At 47.7% G+C, this 16,139-nt stretch overlaps 1 protein-coding gene across 1 annotated transcript; it reads right to left on the bottom strand.

The window, feature by feature from the left end:
* Positions 1 to 3,157: 3,157 nt before the first annotated feature.
* LOC310832923 (dehydrogenase/reductase SDR family member 13-like) lies at positions 3,158 to 13,235 on the bottom strand. Its single transcript, XM_083715264.1, has 5 exons — positions 12,778 to 13,235; positions 9,451 to 9,569; positions 7,354 to 7,477; positions 5,655 to 5,966; positions 3,158 to 4,225 (listed from the first exon to the last, which is right to left on the bottom strand). Exons 1-5 carry the CDS (start codon positions 12,908 to 12,910, stop codon positions 3,975 to 3,977), a joined length of 939 nt encoding a protein of 312 aa, XP_083571390.1. The 5' UTR covers positions 12,911 to 13,235; the 3' UTR covers positions 3,158 to 3,974.
* Positions 13,236 to 16,139: the final 2,904 nt, after the last annotated feature.

Raw genomic sequence — 16,139 nt, 5'->3', positions numbered from 1 at the left:
CCTGCCAGTTCTTTTAATACTCTTGGATGCAGTTCATCTGGCCCTGGAGACTTGAAGACATCTAAACTAGCCAAGTATTCTTGTACTATCTCCTTAGTTATTCTGGGCTGTGTTTCCTCTGCTGAATCATTTGCTCCAAATTCTTCAGGTCGGGCATTTTTTTCTTTATCGGAGAAGACTGAGGCAAAGAAGGCATTAAGGAGTTCAGCCCTTTCTGTGTCCCCTGTTTGCATTTCACCATCTTCTCCTCTGAGTGACCCCACTGTTTCTTTGTTCTTCCTTTTGCTACGAACATACCCATAAAAGCCTTTTTTGTTGCTTTTAACCTCTCTAGCAAGCCTGAGTTCATTCTGTGCTTTAGCTTTTCTGACTTTGTGTCTACACGTGCTGGTTATTTGTTTGAATTCCTCTTTGGTCGTTTCCCCCCTTTTCCATTTTTTGTACACATCCTTTTTAAATCTTAACTCAGTTAAAAGTTCTTTAGATAGCCACCCTGGCTTCTTTAGGCACCTTCCATGTTTCCGTCTCATTGGTATTGCCTGAAGTTGTGCTTTAACTATCTCCCTCTTAACAAACTCCCAGCCATCATGAACTCCCTTTCCTTTTAGTATTACTGTCCATGGGATCTCACCCAGCACTTCCCTAAGTTTTATGAAGACTCCCTAGAAAAGACCCTGATGTTGGGAAAGATGGAGGGCACAAGGAGAAGGGGACGACAGAGGGCGAGATTGGTGGGACAGTGTTCTCGAAGCGACCAGCATGAGTTTGACCAAAGTTTTTAGCTCTGGTGGGACTGTGAAACAAGTTGATAACTATTTCCGGAACAACCATCTTTTGGATTACAAAATTAACACAGGGGTGTGGGATTGTGGGGAATGGGATAACCTGATGAAAGAAAATGGAGTCTATTACTGCATGGAATTCCCCGGAGACCCACTCCCCAAGGAGAAAGGGAAGAAACTACGAAAGAACCCAACAAGGGACAAGGAAGTGTGCAAGTACAAACAGGAACAAGAAAACCTGCAGAGGGGGCATAGAAGAGACCTGAGAGCCTCGGACATTAGAACACCAGATTGATGGACAGGATATAATGGTTAGAAAGGACTGACATAACCCGAAACCAGGAAGAAGGGACGTTGGATAACATCAGAATGATAATTTCTTTTTATATATCTTTTTATCTTTGGAATTAGTGTAATACTAATGAAATATTAGAATGTGCTGGAAAGGAATTAATTGGCTTTAGCAGAAAGGTTTGAAGGAGTTAAGTAGAAATATGGTTAAAATTTTGAAATTCTATCGTTTTGAGGGTAAGATAAGGTTAAAGAAATTAATGGTAAATTGAGACTGATTGTAAAGATAAATTATTCAAATAAAAATTGAGAAGTATGGGAAGAATTTGCTGAAATAATGAATGAAGTTAGAATACAAAAAGGGAGGTGTGAGGAGCTCCAAGAAACAAGTTAATGAAAGGTTGTAATTTGAATTTGTATTTTTTTGTTATCTATGTTTTTTCATTCTTTTTTCTGTTTTGTTGTTATTTTCTTGTTTTTTGTATGTTTCTCCTTTTTTTTGTATTTTTGAGAATCTGAATAGATATCATTTGAAAAAAAAAAACTGCAGAAGGCAGTGGAAGACAGGAGTGCCTGGCATGCTCTGGTCCAGGGGGTCACGAAGAGGCGGACATGACTAAACAACTAAACAACAACAGCTTGAATAAAATATCGCGGGTGGGGGCAGGATCGACCGCAAGACGCGATGCACCTTGCAGTGCTGGATTTACGTATATGCGAAACAAGCTATAGCTTTATAGCCCCCACTCTCTTGGGGCCCCCCAAAAAAATTTAAAGGAAAAAAAACCTGGATGTACATTTCCAAAATATAAGATAAAAAAATAAATAAAATAAAACCGACATACAGCAACAGTGTTTTGTGTTGTGTAGGCTCCTATGATGTAAATAATGGGCCACACCTGCTCCCTAAAATATCACTGGTTTGCTCATTTCTATGTCAATTACTTTGATCAAATACATATTTTGTTACATGCAAATGGCTTTAGATTCCTATTAGGTCCATAAATTACCATGTAGCATGTATTCAACACAAAAAACAGTGACAATTTGTTATTGACAAAGGACAGCTGGACATATAAAGGGGCCCATTACCTTCAGTAGCTTAGGGCTTCATCAAACCTAAATCCGGCCCTGCATACACACCATTTGAATGGCAATGATGACCATCAACTTTTTTTGGGGGGGCAGCCATACCCCTCAAATATTTTATTGGGGGGCCTAGCCCTAGAAGCTGGCTCCTATGCTCAGTTTTCTTTTTTCTTTATTATTAATGAAAGCTGTATGCTGCACTATACCCACTGGTCTCACGGCAGTTCATCGGATAAAACCACAAAATACATAATCAAAAGAAAAAGAACCCAATAACCCCCCCATACAAAAATTAAAATAAAAACCCCACATTTTAGAAGGGCACTGTTTTCTGAGAGCCAGCTCTGTTAAACTCGGTTGTGCTTGCTTCAAACAGGTTGCAAAGGCTTGGCAAAGGTTTCACAAAAGGCTTTCCGCCCCTTGAAACACCGCCTTCCACTGGAAATAATCCTGTAAAGAATTTTAACTGCGGACATGGACCATGAACCCCATTGAAGGAAAGCAAAGAAGTCTCACCTCCTATGGGAGGGAGAGATTGGCAGCTCTTGGAAGGGAACCATTTTTTGAGCCTGAAATTCCAGTTCCACCATAGTGGGTGGGGAAGGAAAAAGGCGGGAAAACTCCCCACCTCAAGGACAACTCAGAACCCACAGAATTATCACCATTATTAAATTTTAAAACCACCCTTCATCAAGAGACCACAGAGCAGTTTACAACACAGAACACAAAATTAATAATGACAAAAATATTATAATAGGCAGTACCTCCCTCCCACCACCACATTTTAAAAGGCCACAAATTGATTAACAGCCAAAGGCCTGGTTGACAAGGAATCTTTTCGCCTGACGCTTCATCCAGAGGCAGTTGTGGGGTGTGGGGAGATTATTTATTTTCTTATTAATGCCTGCCTTTCATCTTAAGATCCTAGGGTGGAGGGGTCACAGCATTAAAACACATTATTCTTTTTTATAAAAAAACAAACAAAACCACACATCTCAAAACAACTTAATTCATTATTTATTATTGATTTCATAAAAATTATATACCGCTCGAGTGCAGAAAAAGACCTCCGAGCAGTTAAAAAGTCTGCTCAGCAGCCGTGACACCCATGTGGCTTCTCTTGCCTTAGAAAGATCCGCTGGTAAAAAAAAAAGAGTGGGAAAAATGAAAAAGGAGGAGGGAAATGGCGGCCCACAAAGTGACAACAGCAAATATTACACCAGATGCTTGGTACCACTCACTTTTGAAAATCGAAAAAAATGGAGAAAATTATGCATCATTTCAGACTTCAACAGGGACTTGAGCCTCCAGGCACTTTTGGTAAGATATGGCGTTCCTTTGTGACATTTGCAATGGGCAACTTTCAAGGCAACTCTCCTCACAGGCTTGGCAAGTCTGGAACCAGACCTGATGATCTGACGACACCGATAGCCTTGACGTGGACTTTGCTGTTTTGGCCCCCGTGCAACTGTACTGTTTTATAGTTTTCGTTTTTCATCTCTTCGTTTTTTCCCCGTTGCCACTGTTCTTTTTCCTTTATATACAGTGTAAAATGGGGTGGGGGACACCCTTTACCAAAAGAAAAAGAGAGAGACAGCTGCAAAGATTGCCTGCTATTGCCCAACCCGCTGTGATCACCAGGGAACAAAAAAGGAGAGAAACCGTGGACAACCTAAGAGCGCTCAGGGGAACATTTTAGAACCCTGCCATGTGAGGCCACACTTTGAATTAAAAACCTTCCTCGATTTCATGGATGGTTCTGCACAGGCACCTGTTCCATGGAGGTGAGCCCTCTTTGAAAAACACCGCAGCCTAGTTCGCCAGCCCCACCATCCTCTCGCTGACTTCCCAAAGTTTCTTGGCCATGGCGTCATCCCGGGCATGTGGCTTGGGGTCATACAGCCTGCAATCGGCAAAATAGCGCCCGCTGTACTTCTCAATGCCTTCCTCAGTGGCACAGTAGATGGACGTCTGAGCTCCGCTGGTCGTGTCTCGGAAGAAGAGCCAGAAAAGAGGCTTCAGCCAGATCGACATGTGACGGAATAATTCAGTGTTAACAAGCCCTGAAAGAAAATAAATAAATCAGTAGCTAGAACTGAATGGAGGTCCATCTTGTTTAACATTCTTTTTTCCGCTTGGGCCAACCACCTGGGAAGCCTGACATGAGCAGAACAGCACTTCCTCAGCAGCAGCAGCTGGTGTTTAGAGGTCAACTTCCTTTGATACTGGAGGTTCCATCTAGCTAGCATCCACTAGTATGACTGGAGCTGATGGCAGTCATCGTTCAAAGCACCTGAAGGGCATTGTAGTGATCTGATAGGATTACTATGAGGAATAATAAAATATGCATCAAGCCATTGTGTCCACTATGAAAGCATTGCGTTGACTGGGTTTGATTCATTGACAATAATTTCTGATCAAATCCCACAAGCCTCTCCATCTCTACCATTTGCTTTCTCTACACCTGACAGGCACCTATAAGCATTCTAAATACACAGGCCAGTTGGTCACTGTGCATCCTCACTACATAAAGATAGGAAGTTACTTTGATGTAGTTTAATCTTTAGATAGATCTTACGAGTTCAGGAAGAGAGTTCACAAAGAGATGGTAAATACTACCCATCCTTCCTCTCCTGTTTACTCCTGTTTATGATCTCCGGGGTTTTCCTAAAAGCATTCCTCCTTGCTTCCTCTTTTATTTACTCTGGACTACTATACATGCTCAAATTAGCTCTTTGTAGTTTTAACTTTGTCCCCACGTGGGGTTTTTTGAAATGCTCAGGGGAAATCTGATTGGTTCTTACGTGTAAAAAGTTCTTATGTGAATAAAACGACCTGGGTCGAGGGGTGGACAGGAATTATTATTGGCACCTCCTCCCAGAGTCTTGCTGGTCAAGCCTCATGTGTATTCTATTAATCAGGGTCCAATCCTTCCTTGTTTTGGAAATGCTACAGGCATCAGGTTGCCAAAGGCTAGGCTAGTTGCAGATAGCAATGTTGACTAAGAAATTTGCAAAAGGAATGTATGTTCTAGGGTGATGCATGAAAAGATGAGCTGCACAGGAATCTCTGGCATTATTGGCCCTCCAGATAGCAAATACCCTGTCCTGCAGATGTTGTAGGATCCCAGTTAGCACAGTCAACGGTCAGGAATGATGGGAGCCCAACAGCATCTAGAAGACCAATGGAAGTCTGCTTCTCAGACAGTCCCCATCTGCCACCTTTCCTACTTACAACCAACCCAGGGGGTGATCCTGCCCATCAGCTTCCCTCTCTCCATAGTCTCAGTGTTGCCCCTTGTAAATCTCTGAAGGGATAAGGATGGGGACAGAACTTCTACCTGCAATTGATTCTGTCTCTGCCCTTCCCTGGTTCTGGCTCTGTCTATTATTGGGCTCCCTGCTTTCTGCCCCTCCAGTCCCTCAAGGGCACCAGACACCACTATAGAGGATCCCCAGTGGAGGCAGGAGCTGAGCTGAACCTGCCACCCACCTGGATGGACCGCGTAGCAGGTAACGTTCGTCCCTTCCAGTCGATTAGCGAGCTCCCGGGTGTACAGCATATTGGCCAGTTTGCTGTTCCTGTAGGACTGGACCCCTGGCGACTGCCCATCCACTGGCTTGTGGATGTTCTGAAAGTCAATCTTCCCCCACCGATGTCCACTGGAAGCCACCACCACCACACGGCTGGGTGCACACTGCTTCATCCGCTCCAGGAGGAGGTGGGTCAGAAGGAAATGACTCAAGTGATTCACCTGGAACGCCAAATTCAAGCCGTCGCTGCTTCGGCTTCCAGTCCTGACACCTACCAGAAAATGAGGCTAGATTAAACAAGTGCAGCATGCAGACAGGCCTTTTCTCTGGTGGCCCCCTTTCTGTGGGAGGCTCACCCTGCTGAAACATGAGAGCCCCCATCACTACTGGCATTCTGCCGGCTCTTTGAGACACACCTGTTTAGCAAGAAGACCCAGGTAACTACCGACCATGCCATTTATAAATGTCTTTATAAATGACTTAGGGACGCAGGTGGCGCTGTGGGTTAAAGCCTCAACGCCTAGGACTTGCCGATCGAAAGGTCGGCGGTTCGAATCCCTGCGGCGGGGTGCGCTCCCGCTGCTCGGTCCCAGCGCCTGCCAACCTAGCAGTTCGAAAGCACCTCCGGGTGCAAGTAGATAAATAGGGACCGCTTACCAGCGGGAAGGTAAACGGCGTTTCCGTGTGCGGCTCTGGCTCGCCAGAGCAGCGATGTCACGCTGGCCACGTGACCCGGAAGTGTCTCCGGACAGCGCTGGCCCCTGGCCTCTTGAGTGAGATGGGCGCACAACCCCAGAGTCTGTCAAGACTGGCCCGTACGGGCAGGGGTACCTTTACCTTTTTATAAATGACTTGGATGAAGGAATTGAGGGGATGCTCAACAAATTTGCAGATGACAGTGAATTTTTGGGGGGAAATGAATACAATTAATTGAAAAAAAATTTAAAATGACATTTGTAAAAAAACCCAGAAGCATTTCTGTCAGGGATTGTAGGACAAGATCTTCCAAGAAAAAGAAAGAACTTATTTATGTATGCTACAACAGCGGCAAAAGTCTTGATAGCACAAGGATGGAAGAACCAGGAAATCCCAAGGAAAGAACAGTGGCAAGAAAAATTGATGAGCTACGTAGAACTGGCTAAATTGACTTATAAATTGCAGGACAAGGACAACTGTGACTTTAAGGAAAAATGGGAGCTTTTTACAAATTATTTTAAAAGACAACAAAATGAACTGGACTCCTTGATGACACCAAACTGGATGGGTAGTGAATACCATGGAAGACAGAACCAGGATAGCTCCACTCTATTCTGCCTTGGTAAGTCCTACTTAGAGATGCTGTTGGGAACAGAACTTTGGACCTTCTGCATGCAAAGCAGGGGCTCTATCTATGAGCTATAGCCCTTCCCCTAAAAGTAAAGCGGGATTTCAGCCCTCATGGTTTTGAAGAAGAAGAAGATTTAAACCGGAACACAGGAAGCTATTATAACAATACACAATCAGATCCAACTAGTTCAGTATTGGCTACACTGACTAGTGGTGGGTCTTCAGAGTTTCAGGCAGGGGACCTTCCCAGTCCTACCTGGGGATGCTATTGGGAACTGAAAACCTTGGCCCTTCTGCATGCAAAGCAGCTGTGCCCCTTCCCCAAATCTCACCTGCATTGTTGATGAGAATATCAAGGCGGGGCTCAGAGCTCAAGAAAGCCGCTGCAAAAGCCCTCACTGACGTGAAGCTGGCCAAGTCCAGGCTCATAAAGAGAACTTCATTGTTCCCACTTTCCTGAGCAGGGGGGAAAAAACCACAAGGAGCGTTTAGCCCTAGCAAGAAGGTTTGACCCGTCCCGCTCCCAGAGCCAGGCCACAACCAGGCTCCTTTTGCTGTGCCACACCATGGTCTTGCTCAGAATCTAGGCCTGTTTCTCGAAGCTGCAGGAGAGTTGCGCTTGTGCTCAGCTCCTGCTTGCGGGCTTCCCATAGCAAGCATCAGATTGGCCACTGTGAGAAGTGGAAGCTGGGCTAGAATAATAATAATAATAATAATAATAATAATAATAATAATAATAATAATTTATTTATTTATTTATTTATTTATTTATTTATTTATACCACGCCCATCTGGCTGGGCTTCCCCAGCCACTCTGGGTGGCTTCCAACAAAATATTAAAATACAGTAATGCATCAAACGTTAAAATCTTCCCTAAACAGGGATGCCTTCAGATGTCTTCTAAAAGTCTGGTAGTTGTTGTTCTCTTTGGCATCTGATGGGAGGGCGTTCCACAGGGCAGGTGCCACTACCGAGAAGGCCCTGTGCCTGGTTCCCTGTAACTTGGCTTCTCGCAGCGAGGGAACTGCCAGAAGGCCCTTGGCGCTGGATCTGTGTCTGGGCAGAACGATGGGGGTGGATCCAGTGCCTGATCCAGCAGCCTGGCTCTTATGCTCAGGTTATCTGAAGATTCACATGCCAATTAAGTTCTGGTAAAATATTACGGCCACAGATCCAGACGTCAGATTTATTTTCTTATTTCATTTGCAATTTCCTTTTCCCCCAGACGACCAACATTAAAGAAAAATATATGATGGTGGTGAATGGCTTAAAGCATAAATAACAAAACTACATTCCTAAAACAAATACAAGATACATCATAAATCAGTAGATCAGATTAGTACATCAACAGCACAGCTGCTTCACCACCACCCCTGTCCCAGAAAAAGCCGGGTGAGGACGTGGGTTTTAAGCAGGCTCCTAAATGCCAATGCTGTGCAGGGCAACCTGATATTATTCCCTGCAAGTGCATTGTGGGAAAACATCCTCCAAGCACCCCCACCCCAATGCCATAATAATAATAATAGTTAAAATAATATTTTTTTATTTATACCCCGCCCTACCTGGTTCAGAAAACCGGGCTCAGGGCAGCTAACTACAAATTTAAAACACTTAATTGATGCAACAAAAACAGCATAAAATACAGTCTAAAACATGAATAACAATAAATTCAGAATTCAAAAATCAATTTAGGGGGGAAATCCATCCAATAAATATTAGATGATCACCAGGGCTAGCTGGCTAAATTAGTCCTATTTGGGCCAGCGAGGAGACCAGGGGAGAATTAGCTATGGGATGCGAGCGGGTAATCTTCATAAAAAGAGGAGAGGGAGGAAAGGAAGGGGAATAAAAGATCAGGCTAAGTTCAAATTGAAAGCCAGGCGGAATAGCTCTGTCTTACAGGCCCTGCAGAAGGAGGTTAAATCCTGCAGGGCCCTGGTCTCATGGGACAGAGCATTCCACCAGGTCGGAGCCATCACTGAGAAGGCCCTGGCCCTGGTGGAGGATAATCTGACTTCCGTAGGGCCCAGGACCTCTAAACTATGATTATTCATGGACCGTAAGGTCCTCTGTGGGGCAGACCAGGAGAGGTGGTCCCATAAATATGAGGGCCTTAAACCACAAAAGGCTTTAAAAGCACCTTAATACCACTAAGGTAGACTTTTCTAACCTGGTGCCCTCCCAGATCTTTTGAACTACAACTCCCACACAGACAGCTGTGTGATGCTGATGGGAAAGCGGCAGGTTGGTGAATCCTCCTAGAAAGCTAGACCTCCCAGTTTTCTAGAAGGAAGGGCTGACTGTTCAGATTCCATTATGACATGATTTTACTGTGAAATCGCTTCAAGATAGTTCAAGGGAAGTGATTTCTAAGTGGAGGCAAAGAAATAAATGCTGCCTTTGGAAGGAGGCAGGTGGCCGGCACTCACCCTCTTGATGTCATAGACGGCAGATTCTCCTCGCCTTCTGTCACGGCAAGCCAGGATGACGCGGGCTCCCCTCCGGGCCAGATCCAGGGCCGTTGCCTTTCCAATCCCAGTGTTTCCACCTGGAAAAGTCCGGGGAAAAGAATGATCTAGAGCAGTGGTTCCCAAAATGTGTGTTTGGTGGCAGCGGGGCTTACTGGCTGCTTGAAATTTGGCGAGGGTCTTGGCGGACCCCTGAATGATTTTTATACCTGCTGTGGCAATTGTAATGAGCTGTGCTAGGTGCTGTATGGTTTTTAACTTCATTTTCACTACATCCTTTATTTCTTACAGGTTGCGTTTTGTTGCATTATTGTCAGGACTGCCGCTAGGTCCCAGCTCACAGAGGACCAACGCCCAGTGGATGTTATATACAAAAGTCTTTATTAAAGTTTAGTTTCCATTTCCAAGCTCTGGGCGCGCAGGCCCACGTCTCGACGCTAGACCGGCTAAGTCCGCTCTGACTCACTGCTCCACCCACACCAGTTTAAGATTCTAGCCCGGCTCCACCTCTTGCGCTGCTCTTTCCTGCGCTGGGTCCTTCTGCCCTCTGGGGTTCCCTCCTTCCTGGACTCCTCTGACGCTGAGCCTCCTGAGTCTTGCCCCTCCCTCCGGCGGGCTTTAGGACCTGGCTCCCTTCCCGGGCTCCCCGCTGTGCCGCGCTCCTGTACATTTGAACTTGGCGCACGCCCCCAGCCGGTGACTTTCCTTCTGACCGTTTCCCCGCTTCCTGATGTGGGCGTTGCCAAACCTGGTGGTGAGGACACTGGTCCCGACTCCTGGGACTCCCCCTCCCCACTGCGCTCTGGTGGAGACGCTGGTCCTGATCTCCAACTGCTGCTCAGGGACTCCCCGCTGGCCCCTTCCTCCTGGGGCTTCCCCCCTGGAGCCCCCTTCGCTCTGGCCACCTTCTGTGAGTCCTCCGATTCGCTAGAGAGGCTTGTGGAATAACTCTGGCCACTGTCACTGCCTGCGCCCCCCTCGTACTCCTCCTCCTCACTCTCCATTTGCTCCCCCTCCTGTGTCTCTCCTTCTGAACCCCTGACAATTATAATGTGGATTCCACAGAGTTTGGGGTCAGAGGCAGTACATGCTTCAGAAGGCCAGTTGCTGGAAGCAGCAGGAGAGGGGAGTGGCTGCTGGACTCAGGCCCTGCATGTGGGCTTCCCATGGGGGCAGCTGGGTGGCCACCAGGACAGGAGGTTGAACCAGATGTGCCATTGGCCTGATCCAGCAGCCAGGCTCTTTCCTTTCCTGGAGGCGATTGGAGGATGGGTGGCGGCTAACAGATTGAGGTTGACTCCTCCTGACAAGACAGAAGTACTGTTTTGTGGGGACAGGAGGCGGGCGGGTGTGGAGGACTCCCTGGTCCTGAATGGGGAAACTGTGCCCCTGAAGGACCAGGTGCACAGCCTGGGAGTCATTCTGGACTCACAGCTGTCCATGGAGATGCAGGTCTATCCTGTGTCCAGGGCAGCTGTCTACCAGCTCATTCTGGTCCACAGGCTGAGACCCTCCCTGCCCACAGACAGTCTGGCCAGAGTGGTGCATGCACTGGTTATCTCCCACTTGGACTACTGCAATGCGCTCTACATGGGGCTACCTTTGAAGGTGACCCGGAAATTACAACTAATCCAGAATGCGGCAGCTAGACTGGTGACTGGGAGCGGCCGCCGAGACCACATATCACTGGTATTGAAAGACCTACACTGGCTCCCAGTACGTTTCCGAGCACAATTAAAAGTGTTGGTGCTGACCTTGAAAGCCCTAAACGGACTCGGTCCAGTATATCTGAAGGAGCGTCTCCACCTCCATCATTCTGCCTGGACACTGAGGTCCAGTGCCAAGGGCCTTCTGGCAGTTCCCTCACTGTGAGAAGCCAAGTTACAGGGAACCAGGCAGAGGGCCTTCTTGGTGGTGGCGCCCGCCCTGTGGAACACCCTCCCACCAGATGTCAAAGAGAACAACAACTACCAGACTTTTAGAAGACAGCTGAAGGCAGCCCTGTTTAGGGAAGCTTTTAATGTTTAATAGACTATTGTTTTTTAATATTCTGTTGGAAGCCGCCCAGAGTGGCTGGGGAAACCCAGCCAGATGGGTGGAGTATAAATAATAAATTATTCTTATTCTTAGGAGAGCTCAAATTGTAGCAGAATACAATACAATATATACAAATATTGAATGCTATGGATGTGCCGTCTCTCATCTTCCACTACAAACCCTCAGGCACATCACAGACCTCCTGAATAATGCTCTGGAGCCCTCTGATGGGAGCTGTAGTTCAACAGAGGACCCCCCATCTCAGGGCCAGCTGCCAGGGAACCATTATCAGCACCCTTCACGGCATTTATTCATCTCTTTATCATATACAGTGGTACCTTGGTTTAAGAACAGTCCAGTTTAAGAACTATTTGGTTTACAAACTCCACAAAACTAGAAATAGTGCCTTGGTTTGAGAACTTGACCTCGGTCTAAGAATGGAATGAGTTTGACCAAACTGCGGGAGGCAGTGGAAGACAGGAGTGCCCGGCATGCTCTGGTCCATGGGGTCACGAAGTGTCTGCCACGACTAAATGACTAAACAACAGCAAGAACAACAACAGAATCCGAAGAGTGGAAGGGCACCGGCAGCGGGAGGCCTCATTAGGATTTAAGAACGTTTTTGGTTTAAGAACGGACTTCCAGAACGGATTAAGTTCGTAAGCCAAGGTACCACTGTATTATATATAATAAATTTATATATAACCAACCTGTCACCTCTGTGGGGCGCCTCTTAAACGCCAACCCTCTTCTATCTCATTTCCAGGTTGGGTTGGAAATGGAGTAGCAGTAATCTCTCTTTCGCTACCAAGTGTTCCCTTCATCCTGACTGAGCCATGCTGCCTGGGGCTTCTGGGAGTCCCAGAACAGGAAAAGCGCCACAGGTTTCGCCATCCCTGGGTGTGCGGCCTTACTCAACACATCATAATTACCCAAGCCCTCCTCTGCACATCTCTGCTTGGCAACAGGAGGGCAGGTTTGGCCCAGCAGCCATTAGCTGCTCATCCCTCCTGTCAAACCTGATACCTTTTTGGCCACTGACCTGATCCACTTTGCCTCTGGTGTTTGTTTGTTTGTTTGACACAGAGAGTCCCCTCGATTATATCTTTGAATGTTGCTCAGACTGTTCTGGAGGTTTTTTCCTGGGGATCAAGGGCCAGGAAACCCCGGAGCGGGAGCTCCCGCGGACCCTCTTCGGACGCTCTAACCACTGCACCACGCTGCCCCCCGTCTTCCGGGAGCGATTCTCACCCGTGATCAGCACCGTCTTGCCCCGCAGGCTGGTCTCGTTCTTGCACGTGGCCCCTTTGATGAAGTTGTAATAGAGCAAGGCGTAGAGGCCCAGCGCCAGCGCCAGCCCCGCCAGCGCCTCCGCGGCGGCCATCGCGCGCTTCTTGCGCCCGGAGCGCAAAAGGGAGGAGGAGGAGGGGGCGGCAGCAGCAGCCTAGGCGCGCATCTTGCGCCCGCGATCGCCGGCTCCTCGCACTGCTGGTCGGAGGAGGAGGCCGCTGATCCTGCTCCTACTCGGGAGGCAGGTTCCCAGCAGCCAGACGCGCCCCGGATTCTTCCTCTTTCTCCCCCGGACCCGTGCGCAACGCTGCGCGCCTTCAGCCCCTTGCGCTCCCAGGCGTGCCGGGAACGCTTGCAGAGATGCGCGTCACGGTCAGCTGTATCCCGGACCGCGTGGGGGTCAGAGCTCCGCCCCATAGCAAAGTCCGCGTCCCTGGCCCCGCCCTCCCAGGAGGGTCCAAAGATCTAGGCCGCTGCTCCTGATGCTCCTCCTCCTCGGGAGGCGGGTTCTCAGCAGCCAGACGCGCCCCGGATCCCTCCTCCCGCTCCTCCCCTCGCGGGGCCTTGCGCAAACCTGCGCGCTCCTGGAGACGCGCTGTAACCAGAGGACCAGCCATCTCTCTCTGACGGCCAGCAGGAGCAGAGATGGGGAACATCTGTGACCTTGCAGATGCTATGGGACTCCAGTTCGCTTCATCATCGTCCGTGGACCAGGCAGAGCGCCTCCAGATTTCCTCCACGCGGGGTTTGCAGCCATCCGCCCTTGTCTTCTGGGAAGCCCGGTTGCCAAAGCTCGCCTTCGCCCATCACTGTTTGGCAACAGAAGGCCAGATGTGGCGCTGAGGCCCCTAGCTGCGGATGTCTGCCTCCTTCAGCTGAGACCTTTTCTGCCACGGGAGCGATTCCCTTTTGCCTCTAAGGCCAAACAGGTGCTGTCAAGCAAACCCTTTTCCACGCGGGGCAGCGGCTCCAGCAGCCGCATAGTGAACTTCCGAGAGCCTCACCTTTTAAAAAAATAAAATAAAGTAATTTTTTATCAATTTTTGAACATATTAATTATCATACATACCACAAAACTTCACATCTTATACAATCTTTTTGGACTTCCATCAGCACCTCTGATGATCCACCATTTTTATCATTTCTTCTGCATTTCTTAAATTCATATTGCCTTTAATTATCTTAACGAACAATCCTCCTCTTTATACAATTTTGCAATAATTCAAATTATTCACCTCATAAAACTTCTTGTAAACCTACAAACGTAATCTGATCATCACAATTACTTTTCAAATAGTCCGTAAATTTACACCAGTCTTCTGTGAATCTCCAAGAGCCTCGCCTTAGCACGGAGAACTTGTATCTTGGCACGTGGCTGCGCCTGGAGAGTCTTGTTCGTGCGTGATCAATGCGTGCGCCCCTCGCATCTCTAGAAGGGGACACCTGTCCCAAGGATGGTACAGAGCTCAAGCCAGGCTTTGCGACCAACTCTGCTAAATCTTGAAGCTACTACAGAGGTGCAGTTCTCTTGCAGACTCACCACAGAACTCAGGCCCTCCTGCCAAGAGAAAAGCCTGATCTCAAGTTGAAGAGTATTTGCTGCCGTTTCTACGGGGATATATGCTCGGTATTTATCACTCCTGTTCTACAAAAATCTCCAAATGGGTCCGAACTTCAATGTCTAAAACTCCTGGTAGAGGACAAGGATCTAGAGATCTCTCTAAGGGTGGCCAAATTCTGTGCGACTGCCATAAAACTTAGGGAACAAGCTGTACTACCAAAATGATTAAGGTTTTAAACGACAATTTTAGGTTATATTTGAATGATCAAGATTTAATATATATTTTTAACTGCCGCTATATCTGAATTGTCTCTGTTATACCCAATTGCAATCCAATGTATTCCTGTTGTGTTTTATTATTTTTCTGATATTGTAAGTGAGCCGGAACTGGTCTGTGACCGTAATAATAAAATTCAAAGTATTTGCTCTGCTTGCAGAAGGTCCCAGCTTCTATATCCAGACAAGGCTGGCAAAGGACCCCCCCCCATCTGAAACGCTGCCAGTCAGTGTTGACAGTGCTGAGTTTGATGGAGCAATGGTTTAACATGGTATAAGGCAGTGTTCCTATTTAAGCCAACCCTTTGTTTCATGACTAGAAATCTTACTCTATTTTTTAGGGAAATTGGCCTAGGAAGCTCAGTGGTGGGACAGCTGCTTTGCATGCAGGAGGTGTCAGATTTGAAACCCTGGAATCGCAAGGATGCAAAGGCACCAGACTCCTTAAAAATGGGAAACCCTGGAAGGCTGTCAGAGGCGGATTTAGAGAAGGACAACCAGTTCGTCCACACTGGATGCTGAGCTGAGAGGACACCACAATGACAAACAACAGAAGGGGGAGCAGCAAATTTTGGCGCTGCACAGAGAAATTTTAAAGCACTAAGACCGCAACTGAGGCTGCTGCCAGTCAGTATAGACCCAGGGTTTCCCAAGTGTGGGTCTCTAGCTGTTTTTGGACTACAACTTCCATCATCCCTAATTAGCAGGACCAGTGGTCAGGGATGATGGGATGAAGACTCAAGTCTGGGAAACCCTGGTGTTGACAGTGGTGAGCTAGATAAGACCGAAGATCTGATTTTCCATCAAGGCAAAGATGGTCCATCTAGCTCATGGGTAGGCAAACGAAGGCCTGGGGGCCGGATCTGGCCCAATCGCCTTCTAAATCTGGCCAGCAGACGGTCCAGGGAGTCAGCGTGTTTTTACATGAGTAGAATGTGTGCTTTTATTTAAAATGCATCTCTGGATTATTGGTGGGGCATAGGAATTCGTTCACACCCCTCCCCCCCCCATAAGGTCTGAGAGACAGTGGACTGGCCCCCTGCTGAAAAAGTTTGCTGACCCCTGGAGCCAGCCAGCCAGCCTTTTCCCCTTCAGCATTTTATCTCAACAACGGAGCTGTCCTAATCTGGCAAAGGCTCTTGGAAAAGTGGACACGGAGGGAAACGGGTCGCAACTGGCTTTGAGAATCGTAGCGCTGGAAGGGACCCCAAGGGTCATCCAACCCAACCTCCTGCAAGGCGCCAGGAAGCTCCCAAAAGCTCTCTAGGCCAACCACTACCAAGGATTGATAGGAAACAAAACACCAGGGGTCTAGGAATTCCGGTGGAAGCCTTGCTTTAAACCAGGTATGGAGAACAGTTGGCCCTTCAGATGCTGCTAAAATGTCTATCAGCCCCAGCATTGCAAGCATGGCCAATGGCCAGAGGTGATGGGAGTTGTAGTTCAGCACCATTTGAAGGCCCAAAGGTTCCCTGCACCTGGTCTA

Source organism: Podarcis gaigeae (assembly GCF_964106915.1).
Source record: "Podarcis gaigeae genome assembly, chromosome: 15".
Classification (NCBI taxonomy): domain Eukaryota; kingdom Metazoa; phylum Chordata; class Lepidosauria; order Squamata; family Lacertidae; genus Podarcis; species Podarcis gaigeae.
The sequence above is the reverse complement of the archived record's forward strand: the minus strand, read 5'-3'. Positions and strand labels throughout refer to the sequence as shown.

Bases quoted from the DNA above. Each gene is read 5' to 3' on its own strand.
- LOC310832923 (XM_083715264.1), bottom strand. From the start codon at position 12,910: ATGGCCGCCGCGGAGGCGCTGGCGGGGCTGGCGCTGGCGCTGGGCCTC. The intron at 7,478-9,450 runs GTGAGTGCCGGC...CCCCCTGCTCAG, and splicing joins CCGTCTATGACATCAAGAGG to GAAAGTGGGAACAATGAAGT. The intron at 5,967-7,353 runs GTGAGATTTGGG...ATTTTCTGGTAG, and splicing joins TATTCTCATCAACAATGCAG to GTGTCAGGACTGGAAGCCGA.